Here is a 19,683-nt window from a genome sequence, read left to right as displayed (position 1 = left end):
TGACTTTGATCCAAAGTTACATGTGTGCCCTCTGCAGGGCAACAGCAAGGATGGCAGCTGAAGGCTTACCCTTGCAGTGTTTTTTTCAGGTTAGGATATGGAGTGATCTGTGAAATCTGGTGCTTCTCCAATTGCCAGGGGGCGCTCCAGCCACTCTGCTGCCTGAGGAACAGCACTGCCTCAGCCTGTCTGGTTTGGTGGGGCAAGGTCTGGCTTTACAAGTAGCTTAATCTAGGTTCAAACCCCAGCTCCACCAGCTAAACTAGTTGCGTAACTCTGGGCAACTTACTGAACTTGGAGTCCCTGAATTTTCCTCATCTTTAAAATGAGGATAACAACACTAACATTGTAGGTTTGTAGTTAGGGTTAAATGAGCCTTACTTACTTAGTATTTAAAAATAGTTATAGCTAATGTTTACTAAGCATGTCACAGATGACTTAAATTCCTTATCACCATCCTAAAATGGTCACTCAATACTCCCTTATAGAAATAAGCTGGTTTCTCGGTATTTCATACTCTTCCTCACTCCTCAAACCTCCCTCACAGCCTGGTCCCCCTCACTCTAAGCTGATTACCTTACCTTACATTTCACTGATGAAAGAGAAGGAAAATACCTATGTTTCGGTCACCAAATCTGCATCAACTTCTTTTCTCTTTCACCAATGGAGGAAGAGCCCCACCTCCTGTTAAAGACCAGTCTTTCCATTTGCGCTAGATCCGAACACTTTTCACCCTCTCCACTGGATTATTCTATCAGCATTAAAACAGGCTTCACTATTTCCCATCTCTGAAAATCTCACCCTTTCGCTAGCCACTGCCCGTTTCTCTGCTCTCTTCATAGCAGATTCTCGAGAAAGTTTCTATAGCTGCCATCTCTAATCTGTCACCTATTCACTCTTAAATTCACTCAGATTTGGATTCCAGCTCTACCACCTTTCTGAGATTGTTCTCATCAAGGTCGCCAATAACCTTCTCATTGCCAGCTGCCGTGTCACCTTTATTGTTCTCATCTTATTCTACCTCTCAGCAGCCCAAGGCTCACTAGGACTCTTGAAACACTCCTCTTTTAACTTCTGTGATACCATACTCTTCTGGTTTTTCTCCCCCTTTATGAGAGTCATCATTTTCAGTCTCCTTTCCTTTCTCAACACTATGTGTAAATGTTAATATTTCTTAAGATTTGATTCTATGTCCTCTTTTTTTCTATACCTACCCATTTCCCTGGGTGGTCTTATCCTTCACTAGTTTTAAATACAGTATTATGCTGATGGCTTCCAAATGTACACCTATTGTTGAGGCCACTCTTGTCCTCTCCAGAGTCACAGATCCAACTGCCCAATTGACACAGTCACTGGGATATTCAGTTGGCACTCGAAGCTTACCTTTCCTAATTTTACTTTGTTGCTACAACCAGAAAACAAGGAGTCATCCTTGACTTTTCCCTTTCAATCTTCTACATTCATTTAATAGTTTCTGTTGATTTTACTTCCAAAATAGGTTTCAAAACTCTCCATTTCTGTCCATCTCCCATCATCTCTCATCTGAGTAGCTGCCTCATGTCTGGCCTCTCCATGCCGCTGCCCCAGTGCATTCTCTATGAAGCGGCCAGAGTTATCTTTCTAAACATAAATAAATCAATTCCTGTCATCTGTCTACTTCACAGCTGTCAGTGGTTTCTTGCTATGCTTTGAATAAAATCCAAACTGCTTACCAAGGACTACAGTGCCCCAAGCCTTCAAGCCCATGCCTACATCTTAACCTTATCTCATCCTGCTCTCCTCCTCCCTTAGGATGCTCCAGTCACCTGGGCTTTCTGCAACTCTCTGATTCCTTCCTGTCCCAGGGCCTTTTGACTGTGGGGCCCTCTGCCTTGCTCTTCACCCCAATTGCCCCTTCTCATATTTTGGCTCTCAGTTGTATCAGTTATGAACAGCCTTGCCTGCAAATAAAAGAAACCCCATATAAATAAGAGGGGCATAAATACATGGAAGTTTGTTCATTTGTCTCTTATAACAAAATTCCAGAAGTAGGCATCCTAGGGCTGGCACAGCAGCTCCATGAGACTATAGGGACTCAACCTCTTCCTATTTTTCTGCTCTACCATCCTTCATATTTTGACCTCATGGGTTAGCCTGTTTTCTGCTGCTATAACAGAATACCACAGACTGGGTAATTTATAAAGTAATGAATTTTTTTTTCCTCACAGTTCTGGAGGGTAGGACTTTCAAGAGCATTGCACTGGCATCTGGTGAGGACCTTCTTGCTGCTTCGTAGCATAGCGGAAGGGCAAGTGAGCACATAAGACAGAGAAAGTATGAGGGTTGGACTCCCTCTTACAACAACCTGCTTAAGATAACTAACCCACTCACGTGATAGTATTAATCTGTTCATGGGGGCACCACCCTGGCTCATGACCCAATTGCCTCTTTTTTTTTTTTTGAGACAGGATCTCACTCTGTTGCCCCAGCTAAAGTGCAGTGGCATCATCATAGCTCACTCTGCAACCTCAAACTCCTGGGTTCAAGTGATCCTCCTGACCTAGCCTCCAGAATACAGGAACATGCCACCACACCCAGCTATTGTTTGTATTTTTTGTAGAGACAGTGTCTCACCATGTTTCTCAGGCTGGTCTTGAACTCCTGGCCTCAAGTAATCCTCCAGCCTCTGCTTCCCAAAGTGCTAGGATTACAGGAATGAGCCACTGCACCTGGCCCCAATTGCTGCTTATTAGGCCCCAGCTCCCAACACTGTTGCATTGGGGATTAAGTTTCCAATACATGAACTTTGGGGGGACATATTCAAACCATAGAACTTCTCATGTCTGACTTCATACTTGGTGCCTCAAGGTCACAAGAGGGCTACTGCACCCTAAAAAGCAGAAGAAGGGGAAAGTAGAGGGGCAAAAGCACTTTTTATGTAACTTTTTATTATTCAGAATTTCAAATATAAAAAATAGAGTAGTATAAAGGGCCCTGCATGGATCCATCATGCAACTACAATAATTATCAACTTGTGGCCAATCTTCTTTCATCTATTATCCACTACACCTCAACTCTCCCTTTCTTCTCATTATTTTTTTTAAGGACAGGATCTCGCTCTGTTGCTGAGGCTGGAGTGCAGTGGTGCAATCACAGCTTATTGCAGCCTCAAACTCCTGGGCTAAAGCAATCCTCTAGCCTCAGCCTCCCAAGTAGCTGGGACTACAAAGGCACACCACCACACCCAGCTAATTTTTAAATTTTTTGTAGAGACAGGGTGTCACTATGTTGCCTGAGGTGGTCTGGAACTCCTGGCCTCAAGAGATCCTCCTGCCTCAGCCTCCCAAAGTGCTGGGAATATAGACGTGCACTGCTGCGCTTGGCCTCCTTGTGTTATTTTGAAGCAAATTCTAGATATTCTATCATTGTTTTCCAAAGTGTTTCACTATGTATTTTTAAAAGATAAGGCTTTTCCTTTTTATTTATTTATTTATTTATTTATTTTAGAGGCAATGTCTTGCTCTGTGCCCAGGTTGGAGTTCAGTGGCGTGATCACTGAGCTCAATGTAACATCAAATATCTGGGCTCAAGCGATCCTCCTGCCAGAGCCTCTTGAGTAGCTGGGACTACAGGTGTGAGCCACTGGGCCTGCCTGGCTTTTCCTTTTCATACATAACCACAACACTATTATCACACAAAACAATAGCAATTCCTTAATATTATCAAATACCCAATATTCAAATTTCCAATTGTCCCATAAGAATCATATTTTTTATAGTGTAAAGTGTCCAAATGAGCTACTTGCAATTGACATGTCCTTGAAATCCCTTTTAATCTATGGGCTCCCTCTTCCTCTCTTTTTTTTTTAATGTCTCAACTTATTTTTTGAGGAAACTAGGTCATTTGTCCTGTAGAGTTTCCCACAATCTAGATTTTCCTGATTGCATCCCTGTGGTGTTCTCTGTCTTCTGTATATCTTGGAAGTTAATAGTTGTATCTATACTTTGATTAGATTCAGATTTTATTGTTGTTGTTGTTCCTTTTTCATTTTCTTGGCCGGACTATTTTGTAAGAGGTATTGTGTTCTGCTATCTAGAGGTACCTAATGAATTGTCGTCTCTCTTTTTGTGATATTAGCAGCTTTTGATGATTAATGTCTAAATGCATTAATTCATTATGTTAGAAAATGGTAATGCTTTAATTCTATCATTCCTTCTTCATTTGTTAGCTGGAATACATTTATAAAGAGAAACTGCCTCCCTCTAGTATTAGGTTACCCAATAGGTACAGACAATAAAAGAAAAATAAATGCTTGATACTTTCCCTTAGTTCATCAGTTTTTAAAATAGTGAATCAATTCACTAGCATCCTCCAATGATAATCAATTAGGCTTTTTAAAAAAATTATCTACATAAACTCATGGATTTAAACATATTTGATATGTTTCAATGCATTACAGTTATTATCCTTCCTGATGCTCAAATTGTCCCATCTTTGGCCATTGGGAGTGTCCTCAAATTGATTCACCAGTTCCTTTCTTATCAGAAAAACCAAAACTTTTCTGAATCATCATGTGACCAGTTTCCACTTTTATCTCAATGGCCAGAGTTGTGTCACAGGAGTTTCTTCAAAGAGGCTTCCCCTGATGCCCCATGTAAAGAATGCACCCCTTATTATTCTTCAGAACACTATCCTGGTTACTTCCCTTATGCTACTAACCATAAAGTGTAGTTATTGTATTTGTTCATTTGTTAAGGGTCTGACTGCCTCACTGGATTGTATGCTTCACAATGTGAAGCTTCACATTTGCAGGTGCTCATAGAAGATATTTAATAAATATTTGTTGAATTAATAAAACAGATGAGGTAGACACCATTGCTATCACCATTGTTTATAGTGGACACAGTCCACTGTCCAATACAGTAGCCACAAGTCACATGTTATTATTAATATTTAAGTTTAAATGTAAATTAGTTAAAATGAAATAAAATTTAAAATCCAGTTTCCTAGTCTCATTAGCCACATTTCAAGTGCTTGAAAGCTATGTGTGGCTAGTGACTATCATATTGTACAATGTAGATATAGAGCATTTCCCTCATCACAGAATTCTTTTGGATAGTGCTGGAGAGAAGAAACTGGCTAAGAGGGAAGTTAACTTAATCAACTTCAACCAGTTACAAGATCACACATCTAGTCAAAGAAGGATCTGGGATTCAAACCTATGTCTGAGTGACTTCAGAGATTGAGCTCTTAACACCATAACATAGTTATCACTGTTGTTATTAACTTGCTTAGTCCTGCTTTCAACTCAGTTCTCTGGAAGAATTTATAGGGGGCTTCAAGCCTAGCTACTAGTAGGGTAACCAACTGTCCCAGTTTTCCTGGGACTGAGGAAATTCCCAGGATACATAAAAGTCTCAGCAAACCATGTTACCTAATTATTAAAATACTCTATTGAGATTGTGGCAGGTAAATAGGTGGGTTCACAGAATTCTATTTCAACCACTTGCATCAACTATATTGCATGCTAGAAGTGAGAAAGTTGAAGTCTTGTCCCAGATTTTCTTACAGCTTGGGTCCTATACATGGGCAAGCTCTGTTAAGCAGATGCACTTGGGCAACACCTGGAAAGCCACATTGAGGAGGAGGCTGCGTTCCATTGTTTTGTCTGGCAGGCAGTACAGTGGTAGCAGAGGTCGCAGTGTCCTACGCTTAATGTCATGGATTTGGAAAGACAGAATATGGGCTTTGTTGTGCAGATGTAGACTCAGCCTGATACCGTAAATCCTAGAGCTAACCATAGGAGCCGTGACTCCCTGATTTCTTGATTTATGATTATAACAGAAGTAACCGTTCCCTTAGTAAGCTGAATTTGACCCAAGAGAGTCATTACTGGGAGCCCAGCCTGGAGGCTGGCTGTTCCTTCAGCCTTTCCAGTGATTTTTATCCACCCAAGTCCCTGTATTAATTCATTTTATGCTGAAATGAGTTAAATTGATGAGATATTGTGATATAATAGGAAATATATGTTTCTTTTTTTTTATTTCAGCATATTATGGGAGTACAAAAGTTTAGGTTATGTATATTGCCCTTGCGCCGCCCCCCCGCCCCCGGAGTCAGAGCTTCAAGCGTGTCCATGGGCAAGGTATGTGAGGAGGAAAGCAAAGCTTCCATGCTCTCTCCAGGCATACTATCCTCCAGACATCTCCACATGTTCAGCAACTTGGAAGCTTTTGAAATCCCCTAGTTCAGGGATTTTTGTGGAGACGTCATCATGTAAACATGACCAACTATTAATTCAATGTCATGCCCCTCTTCCTGTCCAGGAGGATGGGGAGTGGGGCTGAAAGTTTTAAGCTTCTAATTATGGCTTAGTCTTTCTGGTGACCAGCCCCCATCCAGGAGCCCACCAAGACTAACCTCATTAGAACAAGACACTCCTGCCACTCAGGAAATTCCAAGGGTTTTAGGAACTCCATGACAGGAACTGGGACAAAGACCAAATATATTTCATATTATACCACAGTAGGTTCTGGAGCCACACAGACTTGAGTTCAAATGTCAGTGACACCATTTTCTGCTGTGTAAACTTGGGTAAGTTAATGAGCCTCTCTAAGCTTCAGTTCCCTCATCTGGAATACGAGAATAATAGTACCCAACTCATATGGATACTGTGATGATTAAAAAGATGACACTTATAGTATGCTTAGTACAGTGTATGGCACACGAGGACTTAATAAATGTTAGGTAACATGCCTATTATAATTTTGCTGAACTCCTCTCCATTCCTGAAATTATGCCCAATACTTGGGATCATTCTGATTATAGCCTATCAAATTTCTAGGCAGGCACACCCATCCCCCTTCAGATCATAATTAGTAGGTGCTCAAAAAATATTAGTGACTGACAGGAAGTTTGTTCATGAGGGGTGTGGCTTGTTCCTGTACACATACAGTTATTACTAGTAGTGGCAGCTGCTAATGCTATATTTTTCCATCTCTGTTAAGCAGAATAAAACAAAAAAATAGACAATAAAGGTATCTTGTGTATAAGTGTTTGAAGAAAATACTCCATCATCAAGGAGAAAAGTAACCAATGTAGAAGAACAGTAAAGAGAAAGATCTTACTCTCATGTGATTGTTAGTTAGTGATTGTCTATGGCTATTTGGTGCCAATTAGTCTAGAGCCCAAATAGTAAATGGCATCAAGAGGTAATTATTTAGCTCAAGGAGGAGAGAGACACCACTGCTATTATGTTTTCAAGGCCTTTCTGAGCCTCATAATTTAAAGGGGCTCACATTCTTCAGATAAAAGGTTTTTTCTTTCTCTGATTCTATCCTAAAATAATTCTTTAACCCACCTGATGTTCTTATTCCAACTGTTATATCCTTCTCTCTATCCCTTATCACCTCTTACCTGGTCTTTTCTAGTAGTCTTCTGCTGGTCACCCTTATTAGGGACCTCTTCCCCCAGTCTAGTCTCCAGGCTGCTGCTGAGGTTCCTCCCATAATACAAATCCAGTAGTTTTCCACCACCTACAACTTTTCAATAGTTTCCCCATGGCCCTCAGTTAAAAGTCCAAACTTCTTCCTATAGGTAGAAAACCATCAGAGATTTGAACCCCATCTAACCTTTTCAGCCATTGTTGCTCAACTTTTCCTTTCCTAGGCTCTTCTTTAGGCTTGCTGAACTCCTGGCACTTTCCCAAACATGCCATGTTGTTTCAAATCCACCCACAGAGTCTTGGCTCCTTCACTTCTAAATGGATTCTCTTAAACCTTCCCTCCCTATTCACCTGAAAAAAGCCCATAATTATTCACAATTCAGTTTAGAGGTCATTTCCTCCCTGAAGCCCGTTTTAACGTCCACTTCAGCACCACCTCTCCCCTACTCCCTTGCCTCATTGCTCACTCTCTGGAATCCTCTGCAGTTACCTCAGGCAACATAGATGACATACTTTGATTTCTTCATTGTTTCTCCAAACAAAGATCATCTGTACCATATTTCCTGTTTCTTAAAAAGCTGTTACTACTGTATTTTTTAATTTTAAAAACACTTATCATCATTATCATGTTCATTATCATCATCATCACCTACTGAGGAATCAGTCTATGGACCTCGATGCAGAATCTGTGCTTCAAAAATTTCCCAGGTTACTGGTAATGTTCTGTTTCTTGTTCAGGTGCCAGTTTCACTGAGTGTTAATTTGTAAAAAATTATTTGATCTTTTTAGGATATGCATACTTTTCTGTATATATGTTATTTTTCAATAAAAAGTTTAAAAGAACATCTTTTGTTGCCTCCTGAGTATCTGGCACTAAGACAGTTATGATAGATTAGGGGAAGGCTAAGGTTAGGGTTAGGACTAGGGCTAGAATTAGGGCTAGGACTAGGGTTAGCGTAAAAAAAGTTAAAAAGGACAAATTCCCTTGGTTATTCTTATATAATACTGATATTGGAGAACCATTGACTTTTCTGTCTCTCTACTGAATGGTAACTAAGCCCTTTGAGGGCACTGAAGGCATCTATTCCCAACATCAGTTTTAGTGCCTACAACAGAGTACACATTTAATAAATGATTGATAAATAAATGAATACAAACAGAGGGAGAAAAGTGGCTTGTGGGTTCCCTTCTTCTTCTCTCTTCCAAACATTATTTGTTCCGTGCCCCTCATGGAGCACAAGACAGCACATGACTCAAAGTTACACCTCCTACACACCCCCTGAATAAACCTGTGAAATGCCACCTGGCTTCCTCCCTACCACATGCTGGGTGTAACTGATCCAAGCACCAGCCTAACAAGGGTAGGAGAATGGAAGCAGGTGGAGGACGTTCTGTCCCCAGTACCAGCACTTTTGCCCTACCTGGGTCTGAGCCACCTGGCTCAAGCCTTCCTCACCATGCCTGGATATGAAGCTGGAAAGAATATGTCCTTGGAGATATTGCAATGCTAACGATTCTATTTGCATCTCTGATGTAAGTTGCTTCCTAAGCTACTCAGCTCAGTTATGTGGGAATTTTAGTTTGAAAATGATATATTGAATATTTAGGAGCAGTAGCGGTAATTTTTAACAAATTTACAGTAGAAGGTGAGAGGGACCCTGGATGAAATATCACCTAAGTCATTTATTAAGTCACAAATAATTATCAAGTGCTTCCTAGGGATACAGTGACAAACAAGAGTCATCTACCTTAATGGAACTTACAGTTGTGGAGGAGATGGGCAATCAAATAATAACATCTAACTTTTTTATAGACTTATAATGTGCTGGACATTTTTCATATGTCAACCTTTAATAATGGGATTCAGAAAATGTGATTAAGTATGGAGTTTGAGTGCAAAGCTTGAGGATTGCCACCTGGAAACACTGACTCCAAACAAATGGCATCAGTGTTCCAACGTGGAGAAGTTTCACTTATGTAGGCAGAGACAGAGAAGTTCCAGTAGGATTGCACCATTTTCCATACAAGACCAGTGCATATGCTACAGTGATTTGATTGGTTACAGATTGCTGCATTCCTAGGAATAATAACTTAGTGCTCTTCCTTGAGGATGGGCAATGATCTGAGGGAGTCTTATCTAATTATTTACAGGGGAAAAAAAGGCAGAAGTTACAGCTACATGCCAGATGACTCAGGCTGCATAGCCATATTCCTCTCGAGACTCAGAATAAAGTTCCAACAGCTTTAAGTTTGAATTATTTAATTTCATACATGTATTAATTCATTTCGTTATTATAACAATTCAGTTATACCCTATTATTATCCCAATTACAAATGAGGGAATGGATGTATTGTATAGTTACAAACTGATAAGGAGTCATGAAGAGAGCATGAGGAGTAGGGAGCAGGTATAGCAGGAAGAACTAATGTAGTCCTAAGGGTCAGGGAAGGTTTCTCTAAATATGAGAGGATGAAGTGGAGATCTAAGGTGTGAGCTGGAATTTAGTAGACTAAAGAAGTCTAAAGGAAGAGGATTGCAGACAACAGAAACATCAGATGCAAGATGTTTGAGGAACTGAAGGCAGCACAGGGAGCCCAAGAGGAAGCAGGAGAGGTGGGCATGGATCAGATCACCTAGGTTTTTTTCTCTATGTCTTCAAATAGTATGATAAGGTCAGGGAAGCAGAGGGAGTGGAGATTTAGGATCTAGTCCTAGCTTTGTTCTTAATAATCTCAGCCATCTGTCTGTGCCTCAGTTTCCTTATCTGAAAAAAGTGTGAAAGGGTGGATGGACCAGAGCTTTCAAGTCGCCACTGTGGTTTTAAAGCTCTGATTCTAGGTAAGGCTCTGCTGGAAGGAATTACCAATCCAAGGTGCAAGCCCTGGACACTGCTCAATACATTGAGACCCAGGGGCAGCAACCCCAGGGTCCAGCCAGCACTTGCCAGCCTCTGAGTCCTCTGTAGATTAAGTACAAATCCTAGAGAATATCACACACAATAAGTCACGACATAAATATGGCTGTGAACATGGTTTGTTCCCCTCATTTGAAAGGAAGCGGGAACTGCTAATAACAGTGTAATAAGAATAATTACCTCTTTTGAGCATTTACTGTGTGCCAGGATTGTACCAGGTACTTTTAGGTGGATTTCCTCACAACAGCCCCCTGTTACAGATAGGAAAGCTGAGGCCTCAAAAGATGCATAACTTTCGGAAGGTACTCACCACTCAAATTTGTCTTGCCTGTTGAGCATGCCCAGTCCTATTTCCTAGTGCTTTGTGTGTTAACTTGAGCAATAACTTTCTCTGGATTTGCTCAGTGGCAGGGTTGGAATTTGAACGCAGCGCTAATTCCAAAGCTCAAGGTGTTGATCATCATGTGATGCTGCCTTCCCTTCTTGGAAGAGAGGTAATTTCTTACTCTATAAATAACGTGACATTGTCTTTTGAAGTCCTTTCTGGGTGAGGAAAGCGCTTTTTATAGTACGGGCTTGCCTCCTGTTTACTTGGTCTCTTCCAGCACTGGTTAATCCTGCCTACAATTTTGTCCTTCACTGTCTTCACACTGTATTCCTAGGTTTCCTCCCTGCAAAAGACAACTCCATGAGACCACACGGTGTTTGTGTGTGTGTGCCAGCAAAGAAATTTCACTCCCCTCCTTCCCTAAGTCTGCCTACTTTTCTATAAATAATTGTTCTCCTCCCTCCTCTCAGGCCTCTGAGTAGTTTGGTCACTTAACCAAATACACACGCACAGGCGCGCGCGGGCGCGCGTAAGCACACGCTCACAAAGGTGGGGGAGGGCAATGTGAGTGACCTTGCAAAGGTATCTTGCCCACTGAGGACAGGATTAGCAAAGCTGAAGCCTCGGCAAATATTTGTCTTCCTCCCGCATCCCTTGCTTGCCCCCGCGCTTGCCTCGTCCAGTTCCTTCTCCGCTCACTCCGCCATACAAAGCCTAACCCGCCCATCTCCTCTTTGCAAGCCTAGAGAACTTCATTCCCCATGTTGAAACTCGTCGGTGGCGGTGGCGGGCAGGACTGGGCATGCTCAGTGGCGGGGACAGGTCTGGGAGGCGAGGAAGCCGCGTTTGAAGTCGCGCGGCCGGGGGATCGGGAGGAGGCAGACGGCTGGGGCCCTGGCTGGGGGTGCTTGGGGATCCCCGATCCCGCGCCCGGGGCGAGCATGCTCCAGGCCGGCGCCGCAGGGCCGGCGCGTGAGGGGCAGGGCGCGGAGGAGGTGGGGGAGTCCGCGGGAGGAGGGGAGGAGCGCGCGGTTCGCCATCCCCAGGCGCCGGCTCTGCGGCTGCTGAATCGGAAGCCGCAGGGAGGATCTGGGGAAATAAAGACGCCCGAGAATGACCTCCAGCGAGGCCGCCTGAGCCGGGGCCCGCGCGTAGCCCCGCCAACCCCCGGCATGGGCGACCGCAGCGGACAGCGGGAGCGCTTGGCCCCGCACTCCCTAGGGGCGCCCCCGGGCATCGGCGCCGCCGCCGTGAACGGGCTGCTGCACAACGGCTTCCATCCGCCGCCAGTCCCGCCGCCGCTCGTCTGCAGCCGGGGCCCTGTGGGCGGCGGCGACGCGACGCCCCCGCGCCTCCCGCTCCTGCCGGAGCTCCAGCCGCAGCCACCGCTCGCTCAGCACGACTCCCCGGCCAAGAAATGCCGGCTGCGGAGGAGGATGGACTCGGGGAGGAAGAACAGGCCGCGTAAGTCCCGCTGGGAGGGGAGCGCAGGCGCGAGGCAGGCGCAGCGCGCGGGGCCCGGGACAGCGAGCAGCCGGGGCAGGCTCCGCAGCGCGCCCCGTGCGCCCCAGCGCCTGCGGTCGTGAGACTGCACGGAGGGGGTGCCCGGGATTGATTCTTTACCCAGGGGCGCCAAGCACTAAAGATCTTTGCCTGAGCCAGCCGGTTGCTCTTTCCTATCCGCAGAATGGGCTGCCTGGACACGGTAGCTTGACTTGGGTCCTTATGTCAAGGCTCTATAAAAGGCAAACGCACTGCTCGCCCTTCTAATTGGTCGCTGGGAAAATGCATGTGTGTGAACATTGGTGGGGTCAGGAGTGGGGCTAGAGCGGGCGGCACAGTCGAGGTTGCCCTCTCCTCGCCCGTCTCCCTTCCTTGAGCGTGTCTTGCTGGGGTTGCCGCTCAGGCGACCAGTCTGCCCTTTGAATCGCAGAGTAGCCGCCTGCATCTCGGGTCTATTGGCGAGCGCAAGTCTGGAGGCGTGGAGTTTGACAATCTCCCAAATCACAGCCTATTAAACGCTGTTTCTTCACAGCCAATGAGAGGGCCTTTCGAGAGGAACACACCCACTGATACCATGTGGGCCGGAACTATGTGGACCAATGAGGATTAGAGGTGGATTTTTTTTCCGAGGAAGGGGGAGGAAGATACGGGAGTTTGTAATTGTAATGTACAGCACAGAAAGCCGAAGTACGATATTTCACAATCTAAAGCTTGTATATATAATGGTAGTTTGTAAAGGCTACCTTCCCCACAGGACGTTCTGGGATGTAAATTTGTAGGTCGAGTTTTCTAGTTTTTCTTGTCTGAGCCGAATCTCAACTGGTTACCTCTTTGTGGTTGTCTTTAATGAAGCTTTTGAACGGCAAAAAACAAAGTAAGTAGAATGCATATTAATAAATGACTACATTCAAACATGCACCTTTTGCATAGAGGTTATTCTGTTTGGCATAGGGAAATTGTTAAATAGGTTTTGGATTTCTGTAAATGTTTGATATTTGCCAAACAGCCTAACACCTTCACTTTTTCCTGTCTCTTTTGGTCTTTTTATCTCTTTGACTCTTAGTTTTTATACATTGAATTAAAGTTTCTAAGACTTTAGAAAGCACTTTAACATGACTCTGACACTTGTGTTTTGTTGATTTGAAATGTTAAGGTTAAAAGTTAAGATTTTGTGTGGAACTTTGAAGCCACATAGCAGATCTGGTTATTGTAAGGAGTAAGGTTGTAAACTAGCACTTGAATTTTTATTTACTTTTGTTTTTGATATTTGTTAGGAAATGGCTTTCTTTATGGACTTAATATTGATCACCTATGATTTATTAACCTGTTTCACTCTTTTGAAACTACATTTTATTTTCTAAACTACATTAACAAATTGTAATGGGGTTTGCAATGAAAATAGATAAAATATGAAGAAAGATAACTGTATTTTTTGTTTAGTAGTGCTAGCTTGAATGGTCTATGTTTAACTGAGGATATAACACCTCTTTAAATTATTTTTGAGGAATTGAAAATACACTCTAGGCCAGGTGCAGTGGCTCACACCTGTAGTCCCAGCTACTCCAGAGGCTGAGGCAAGAGGATTGTTTGAGCCCAGGAGTTTGAGATTGCTGTGAGCTAGGCTGACGTCACATCACTCTAGCTGGGGTGACAGAGCGAGACTATCTCAAAAAAAAAAAAAAGAAAAGGAAAAAGAAAATACACTCTAACAGTAGCCTGAAGACAGAGAAAAACTAACCTAATCCTTAACTTACACTTGCAAACTCACAGAAATTATTTTAAAATACAAGAAAATATAACTATATCTGCCTGTGTGGTTTGTGTTAAAAGTTAAAGTGGTTTGTATTTTTTACAAAAATGAAAATCTTAGTTGTTTTATAATCATTTATAAGTTTTTTAAGAGGATTTATCAGAATTGACTTTTCATTATCCTACCTTTTCTCAGATTTGAACAAACATTTCTGAAATAAATTTTACATATTCTGAGGAGTCACATCTGCTCTTTCACTTTCGAAATTTGTTAGTTAAAATTGTTTAATTTAATATCTTGTACCTTGCCTATTAACATTCACATATCATTTACTATAAAAGGAAATATTGCTCAATGAGTTGACATTTAGGTACTATAAGAGGAGTCTACTTAGAGTTAAGCATATTCCTATTTTCTGATGACTGACAGAATTTACATGAGCAAGTATTGCAAAGAATATTTGAGTGCTTTGAATGTGTATTTTAAGAGTATGTTGGTGGTGAAGCATCAAGCTGGACAAATAATTATTTCCTACTTACCAGTTTATGACATCAGATGCCTGACTCTGTCCAAACCAGATATACGTTAGGACAGCCAGTGGTATCACTTCTAAAGACACATGGAATGCATATGTGGTTAGGTGTGTTTCTATTTAATAATATTTTGAGTAGAGTGCAATACAAACTTCATGTTTGAAATGAATGAATTGAAACAAATACTTCAGAATTTTTAGATTATTTTAGAAATTTTAATCTGACCTCTCGGTTTAAATACTATTTACCATATTGCAATCTAAAAATCAGATCAGTGGCAAGTTGATTTTGCTGAACCAGGAAAGGAGAATGTTGTCCACTATTTTCATTAAAAGTGATTGGCAGGGCTCAGTGACTCAACCCTGTAATCCTGGCACTTTGAGAAGCCAAGGCAGGAGGATTGCTTGAGGCCAGGAGTTCAAGACCAGCCTGCGTAACATAGTGAGAGCGTCTCTACAAAAAATAGAAAAATTAGCCTGGCATGTTGGTGCACAGCTGTAGTCCCAGCGATTTGGAGGGCTGAGGCAGGGCGATCACTTGAGCCCAGGAGATTGAAGTTGCAGTGATCTACGATGATGCCACTGTACTTTAGCCAGGGTGACAGAGTGAGACCCTGTCTCAGGAAAAAAAAAAAAAAAGTGACATCACCACACTCTACTCCCCCTTGGAAGGCTTCCAAAACTAACTGCTTCATCAGGATTTCTTAGTTACTTTACCTGCCTTTGCTACTTAGCAGTGGTGTAACCTCATTCGAGTTATTGGCTCTCATCTTGAGCCATTGGAGTTTGGCTAAGTGATCACAAAGCGTTGTTTCTTGTACCTTCAGAATTCTATGATACCCAGCCCAGCACCATGGCTCATTCCTGTAATCCTAGCACTCTAGGAGGTTGAGGCGGGAGGATCACTTGAGCTCAGGAGTTTGAGACTAGCTTTGAGCAAGAGTGAGACCCCGTCTCTACTAAAAACAGAAAAAATTAGCTGGGTGTGGTGGTGCATGCCTGTAGTCCCAGCTACTAGGGAGGCTGAGACAAAAGGGTGGCTTGAGCCCAGGAGTTTGAGGTTGCAGTGAGCTAGGCTGACGCCACGGCACTCTAGCCTGGGCTATAGAGTGAGACTCTGCCTCAAAAAAAAAAAAAATTCTGTGATACTTTAGAACTGACAGTTCTTCCTACATGACCTCTACACTGGTTATCTGCTTCACCATGTGACTTACCATTTAATTATACATGGGTTTTTTTGCCTTGTGCTGATTGTTTCATATGTATTACTTGGCTCCCCAATTAAATTGGAAGTCTGATTATAAATGATATATTTTTTCTCATATGCCTTCTCCGTTGGGTACAAGAATATACGATTGATGTCACAGAAAAAAGGTACAAGTAACATCACCCCCTTATTGAGGTGGAAGTTTCCATCTCTACAACAGATTTTGGCAAAAGTCCTTCAGTGGAGTTTTCATAAGGTATTAGTAGGGAGATTCCTTTGGTTTGCTCCTCGGTGTGCTGATTCTTTGCAGCACACATAAGTAGCACCTCATGGGGGCAGCTCATTTACCAAATATTTTGAAACTAGTGATAGTCCTGCGATGTTATGAATGTCTAATGTATTGTAAATATGTAGTCATTCAATGCCCACCCCTTCCTCCAAGGGCTTGGGTCTGAGTCTCAGCTTGATGAGAGCCAGTAACTAAACCTCTACTTTTCAGTTTCAGTATCAGTAAAATGGAGAAATAATACTACCTCATGGGGTTGATATAAGGATTAAATGAGATAATATATAAAAAAAGAACTTATGGCTAGGTGTGGTGGCTCATGCCTATAATCCTAGCACTTGGGGAGGCTGAGGTGGGAGAACTGCTTGAGGCCAGGAGTTCAAGACCAACCTGGGCAACATAGGCAAGACCTTGTCTCTACAGAAAAATGAAAAAAATAAAAAACTAAATCTTTAAAAAAGAAAGAACTTAGATCCTGTTTGGCACATAGCACTTATTCAGTAAATGCCAGTTGTTATCACTACCCCACAAACACTGTCTGTCCACCATTAATCCAAAAGACAAGACAATTAAGCTGACAGATACAACCTAAGACTGACTTTCTTATTTAAAATTAAAAATATAGGCCTAGAATAAGAAAGATCAAAAAGTTGTGTGTATGTTTCTTTCTTTCTTTTTTTTTTTTTTTTAAAGACTAGTCTAGTGCAGTAGTGAGACGGGTGGAGAAAGTAAAAGAAAGAGTTTGATCTGTAACTGACTGTGAATAATCAACTGAGATAACTCACCACCTTTGGACCCACCCAAAAGGTTTTATTTAATTACCTGTAATACTCCTAGTCTCACAATTGTTTTCCTCCTTTTTGCTTCCCTCCCTCCCTCCCTTCTTCCCTCCCTCCCTTCTCTCTCTCTCTCTTTTTTTTTTTTTCCTCTTTCCCCCTGGATATAGCTAAAAATACTGGATAGTACAAAAACTGTAGGAAAAAGTATTCATGCTCCCATAGCTCAAGAAAACAACTTTAAAATGTATCATATTTTAAAGGTAATTTGGGCTCATATTACCATAAGATTTTGATAACTATAGTTTTTTTTAAGAGGACAGAGTTTCACTCTGTCGCCTAAGCTGGAGTGAAGTGATGTGATCATAGCTCACTGTAACCACAAACTCCTGACCTCAAGTGATCCTCCCGCCTCAGCCTCCCAAATTGCTAGGATTGCAGACATGAGCCACTATACCTGGCCTGATAACTTTTTTAATTAAAAATTTTAGTATGAGCATTTTCTTATGGCATTTAAACATCATACATAATGGTTGTGTTATAGTCCTGATATTCCATTATGTGTATACACCATAATTTATTTAACCTGTCTCTTGTAGCTTTGGGCTGCAGCTAGACACACACACAAAGTTTTTGAATCACTAATTCAAATGTTATAGTCTTATTAGAAAGCAAAAGTGTGGCAGCAACAACTTTGTACATAACTCTTTTTACCTTAAAGTTATTTTCAATAAGATTAGTGAATATATTCTTTTTTTTTTTTTTTTTTTGGTGGCCCACACATGGAATACATTCTTTTTGGAGGAGGAACAGAAATGACACAAAACAGTATATGGATAATTGTCTTAAAATTCTGGACATTTTATTTAGATACTAAGGACACTGTTTTAGATAAGCCACGACACTAGCAGAGAGAAGAGAAAAATGCAAAGGAAATAACTGAGTCACCAAGTATTATGCTGCAGAAAGACAAATGTTTGAGCATCATCTGAAGAGCTCAAGGACGTGTGCTACCCTCTTCCTTCCCGTGTGAGGCAAGAGGCAATAATAATGAACAGATCCAGCAGGAGGCCTTCTCGGGGGAGGTTCTGACTTCTCAAATCATATAGCATCTTCAAATAGCAGAAATTTGGTGAGAGTTCTTTATGCCTGTGGTCCCCAACCCCAGGCCTGCTGACTGGTACCTCTCTGTGGCCTATTAGGAACCAGGCTGCACAGCAGGAGAGCAGCAGGTGAGCCAGCCAAACTTCATCTGTACTTACAGATCACTAATATCACTGCCTGAGCTCCACATCACCCATGCTCCCACCCACCCCCATCCCCGACCTTGAAAAATTATCTTCCATGAAACCCATCCCCGGTGCCAAAAAGGTTGGGGACTGATGCAGTTATGCACATAGCATACAGGTAGGGCCACGAACATAGAATAAAAACTATAAAAACAAAACAATCCTTTCTAATTCAATGAAAAATTTGTTATTTTTTATTGTTTTCTGTGCATGAGTTATATGCAACTTGAAAAATTGTTCATGCAGCTCAAGGTAAAGAGACGTACGAGTTACATATGCTTCATGAGGCCCTGGGCTCAAAACTAGCATGAGTTAAATACAACTCCCATGGCAGTTAATGTGTTAAGCCACCATTGTGAAAGTATAAGTCTTCAATTTTCTAAATATCAGGATATTTAGCTTTGGTGCTTCGATTTTACATTAACCCTGGATCAAGCTAATTAGAAAAAGCAGTATAAAAAATAAGTAGGTGAAATTTTCTGATTGTATCTGCATACAGTATAGATACATGTTCCCTTTTTTTGACATAATACTTCTAGGTAGATGGGAAGCATTGCAAATTCAACAACAGAAGACTAGGATGGAAAGCAGGAACGCACTCCAGTATTGCTACCTTCTGGGATGTGGTCAAATTACCACATTTGTCAATTAAGTTATGAATTGTACAATACACATTTGAATTTATGATTAAGAATTTAAAGTCCAAGTGTCCAGCGTCTAAGTGCTTAAGGATCAGGACTTTTTAAACATATGAAGACCGCTTTTCCCCAAAGACTAGTAAGTGAATTTTAACATTAATATTAATACAAAGCATATTTTGTTTGGCATGGTAAGAAAGATGGAAATAGTGTTAATTTTTAACGTGTGAGACATTTAGCAAGTGTATGAAACAAAACCGTTCATGGTTTTGGAGACAGAATAAGTATGGAAACAAAGAAGTTTGGGTTTTAGCTGACAGATTGTTTTTTGTGTATGTGATAGCCTGATATCATATTTTGTGTGTGTGTATGTGTTAAATACAAACCAATTATCATGAAAATAAATCAAGTTTTGACTTCTAATATATTTAATTACATGTGCTTTAGCTTTAATATGCAAGCCAGTATTCACCTTAGGATAACAAGTGTTTAGTATACCCAGTATGGCTTATGGAATTTCTAAGTAGACTTTTTGTCTAGATAGTTCAGCTGTCAAGCTTAGTATCTCATTACTTAATTTATGACATCTTTTAGATGCTTCAAGTTGAGTAAGCACATGTGTATGTATGTATGTGTGTGTCTTTTCTCCTTGGGAATGTATTTGAGAGCAACAGATGACTTGAAGGGGCAAGGGAATATTATTTTTAGAGACAGTTGTATCAAAATAATTATCTGGACCTCTAACATTTCTCTATAGTTAGAAAAGTGGGTAGAAAAACTCATAACAGTGGTTGGTACTTACAACAATATCTTTGATTTTATTCAATAATGAGAATAGCTATTATTGAGCTCCAACTATGTGCCTGTTGTTCCATATGTGCTTTTACAAAAGCATGTGATTGCCATGTCCATTCTCCATTTTATAGATGGGAAAAGAGGCTCAAAGAAGTAAAGCAACCTGCCCGAGAACTTGTAGTCAGTGAATTGCAGAATCAAAATTTTAACCCAAGTCTATCTCCATTGCCAACTGGCTTTC

The 19,683-nt window shown here is 41.6% G+C and overlaps 1 protein-coding gene across 3 annotated transcripts in view; it reads left to right on the top strand.

Annotated features, from left to right (window-relative positions):
• The first annotated feature begins 10,805 nt into the window (after positions 1 to 10,805).
• The window catches only part of PANK1 (pantothenate kinase 1), a 66,566-nt gene continuing 57,688 nt past the window's right edge, over positions 10,806 to 19,683 (top strand). Inside the window, exon 1 of one of the 3 annotated variants that reach the window (XM_069461002.1) lies at positions 10,806 to 10,832. Coding sequence is in view for 2 of the 3 variants with exons in the window: in XM_069461000.1 (XP_069317101.1) it covers positions 11,428 to 12,130 (703 nt within the window). In the remaining variant the exon portion in view is untranslated. Of the gene's footprint in view, positions 10,833 to 11,388; positions 12,131 to 12,837; positions 13,044 to 19,683 lie in introns of those variants that run through there. The other 2 variants (XM_069461000.1, XM_069461001.1) reach the window with 2 other exon arrangements.

This window comes from Eulemur rufifrons, chromosome 28, assembly GCF_041146395.1.
Source record: "Eulemur rufifrons isolate Redbay chromosome 28, OSU_ERuf_1, whole genome shotgun sequence".
Taxonomy (NCBI): Eukaryota; Metazoa; Chordata; class Mammalia; order Primates; family Lemuridae; genus Eulemur; species Eulemur rufifrons.
Note: the sequence above shows the minus strand (reverse complement) of the source record. Positions and strands in the feature narration are given on the sequence as shown.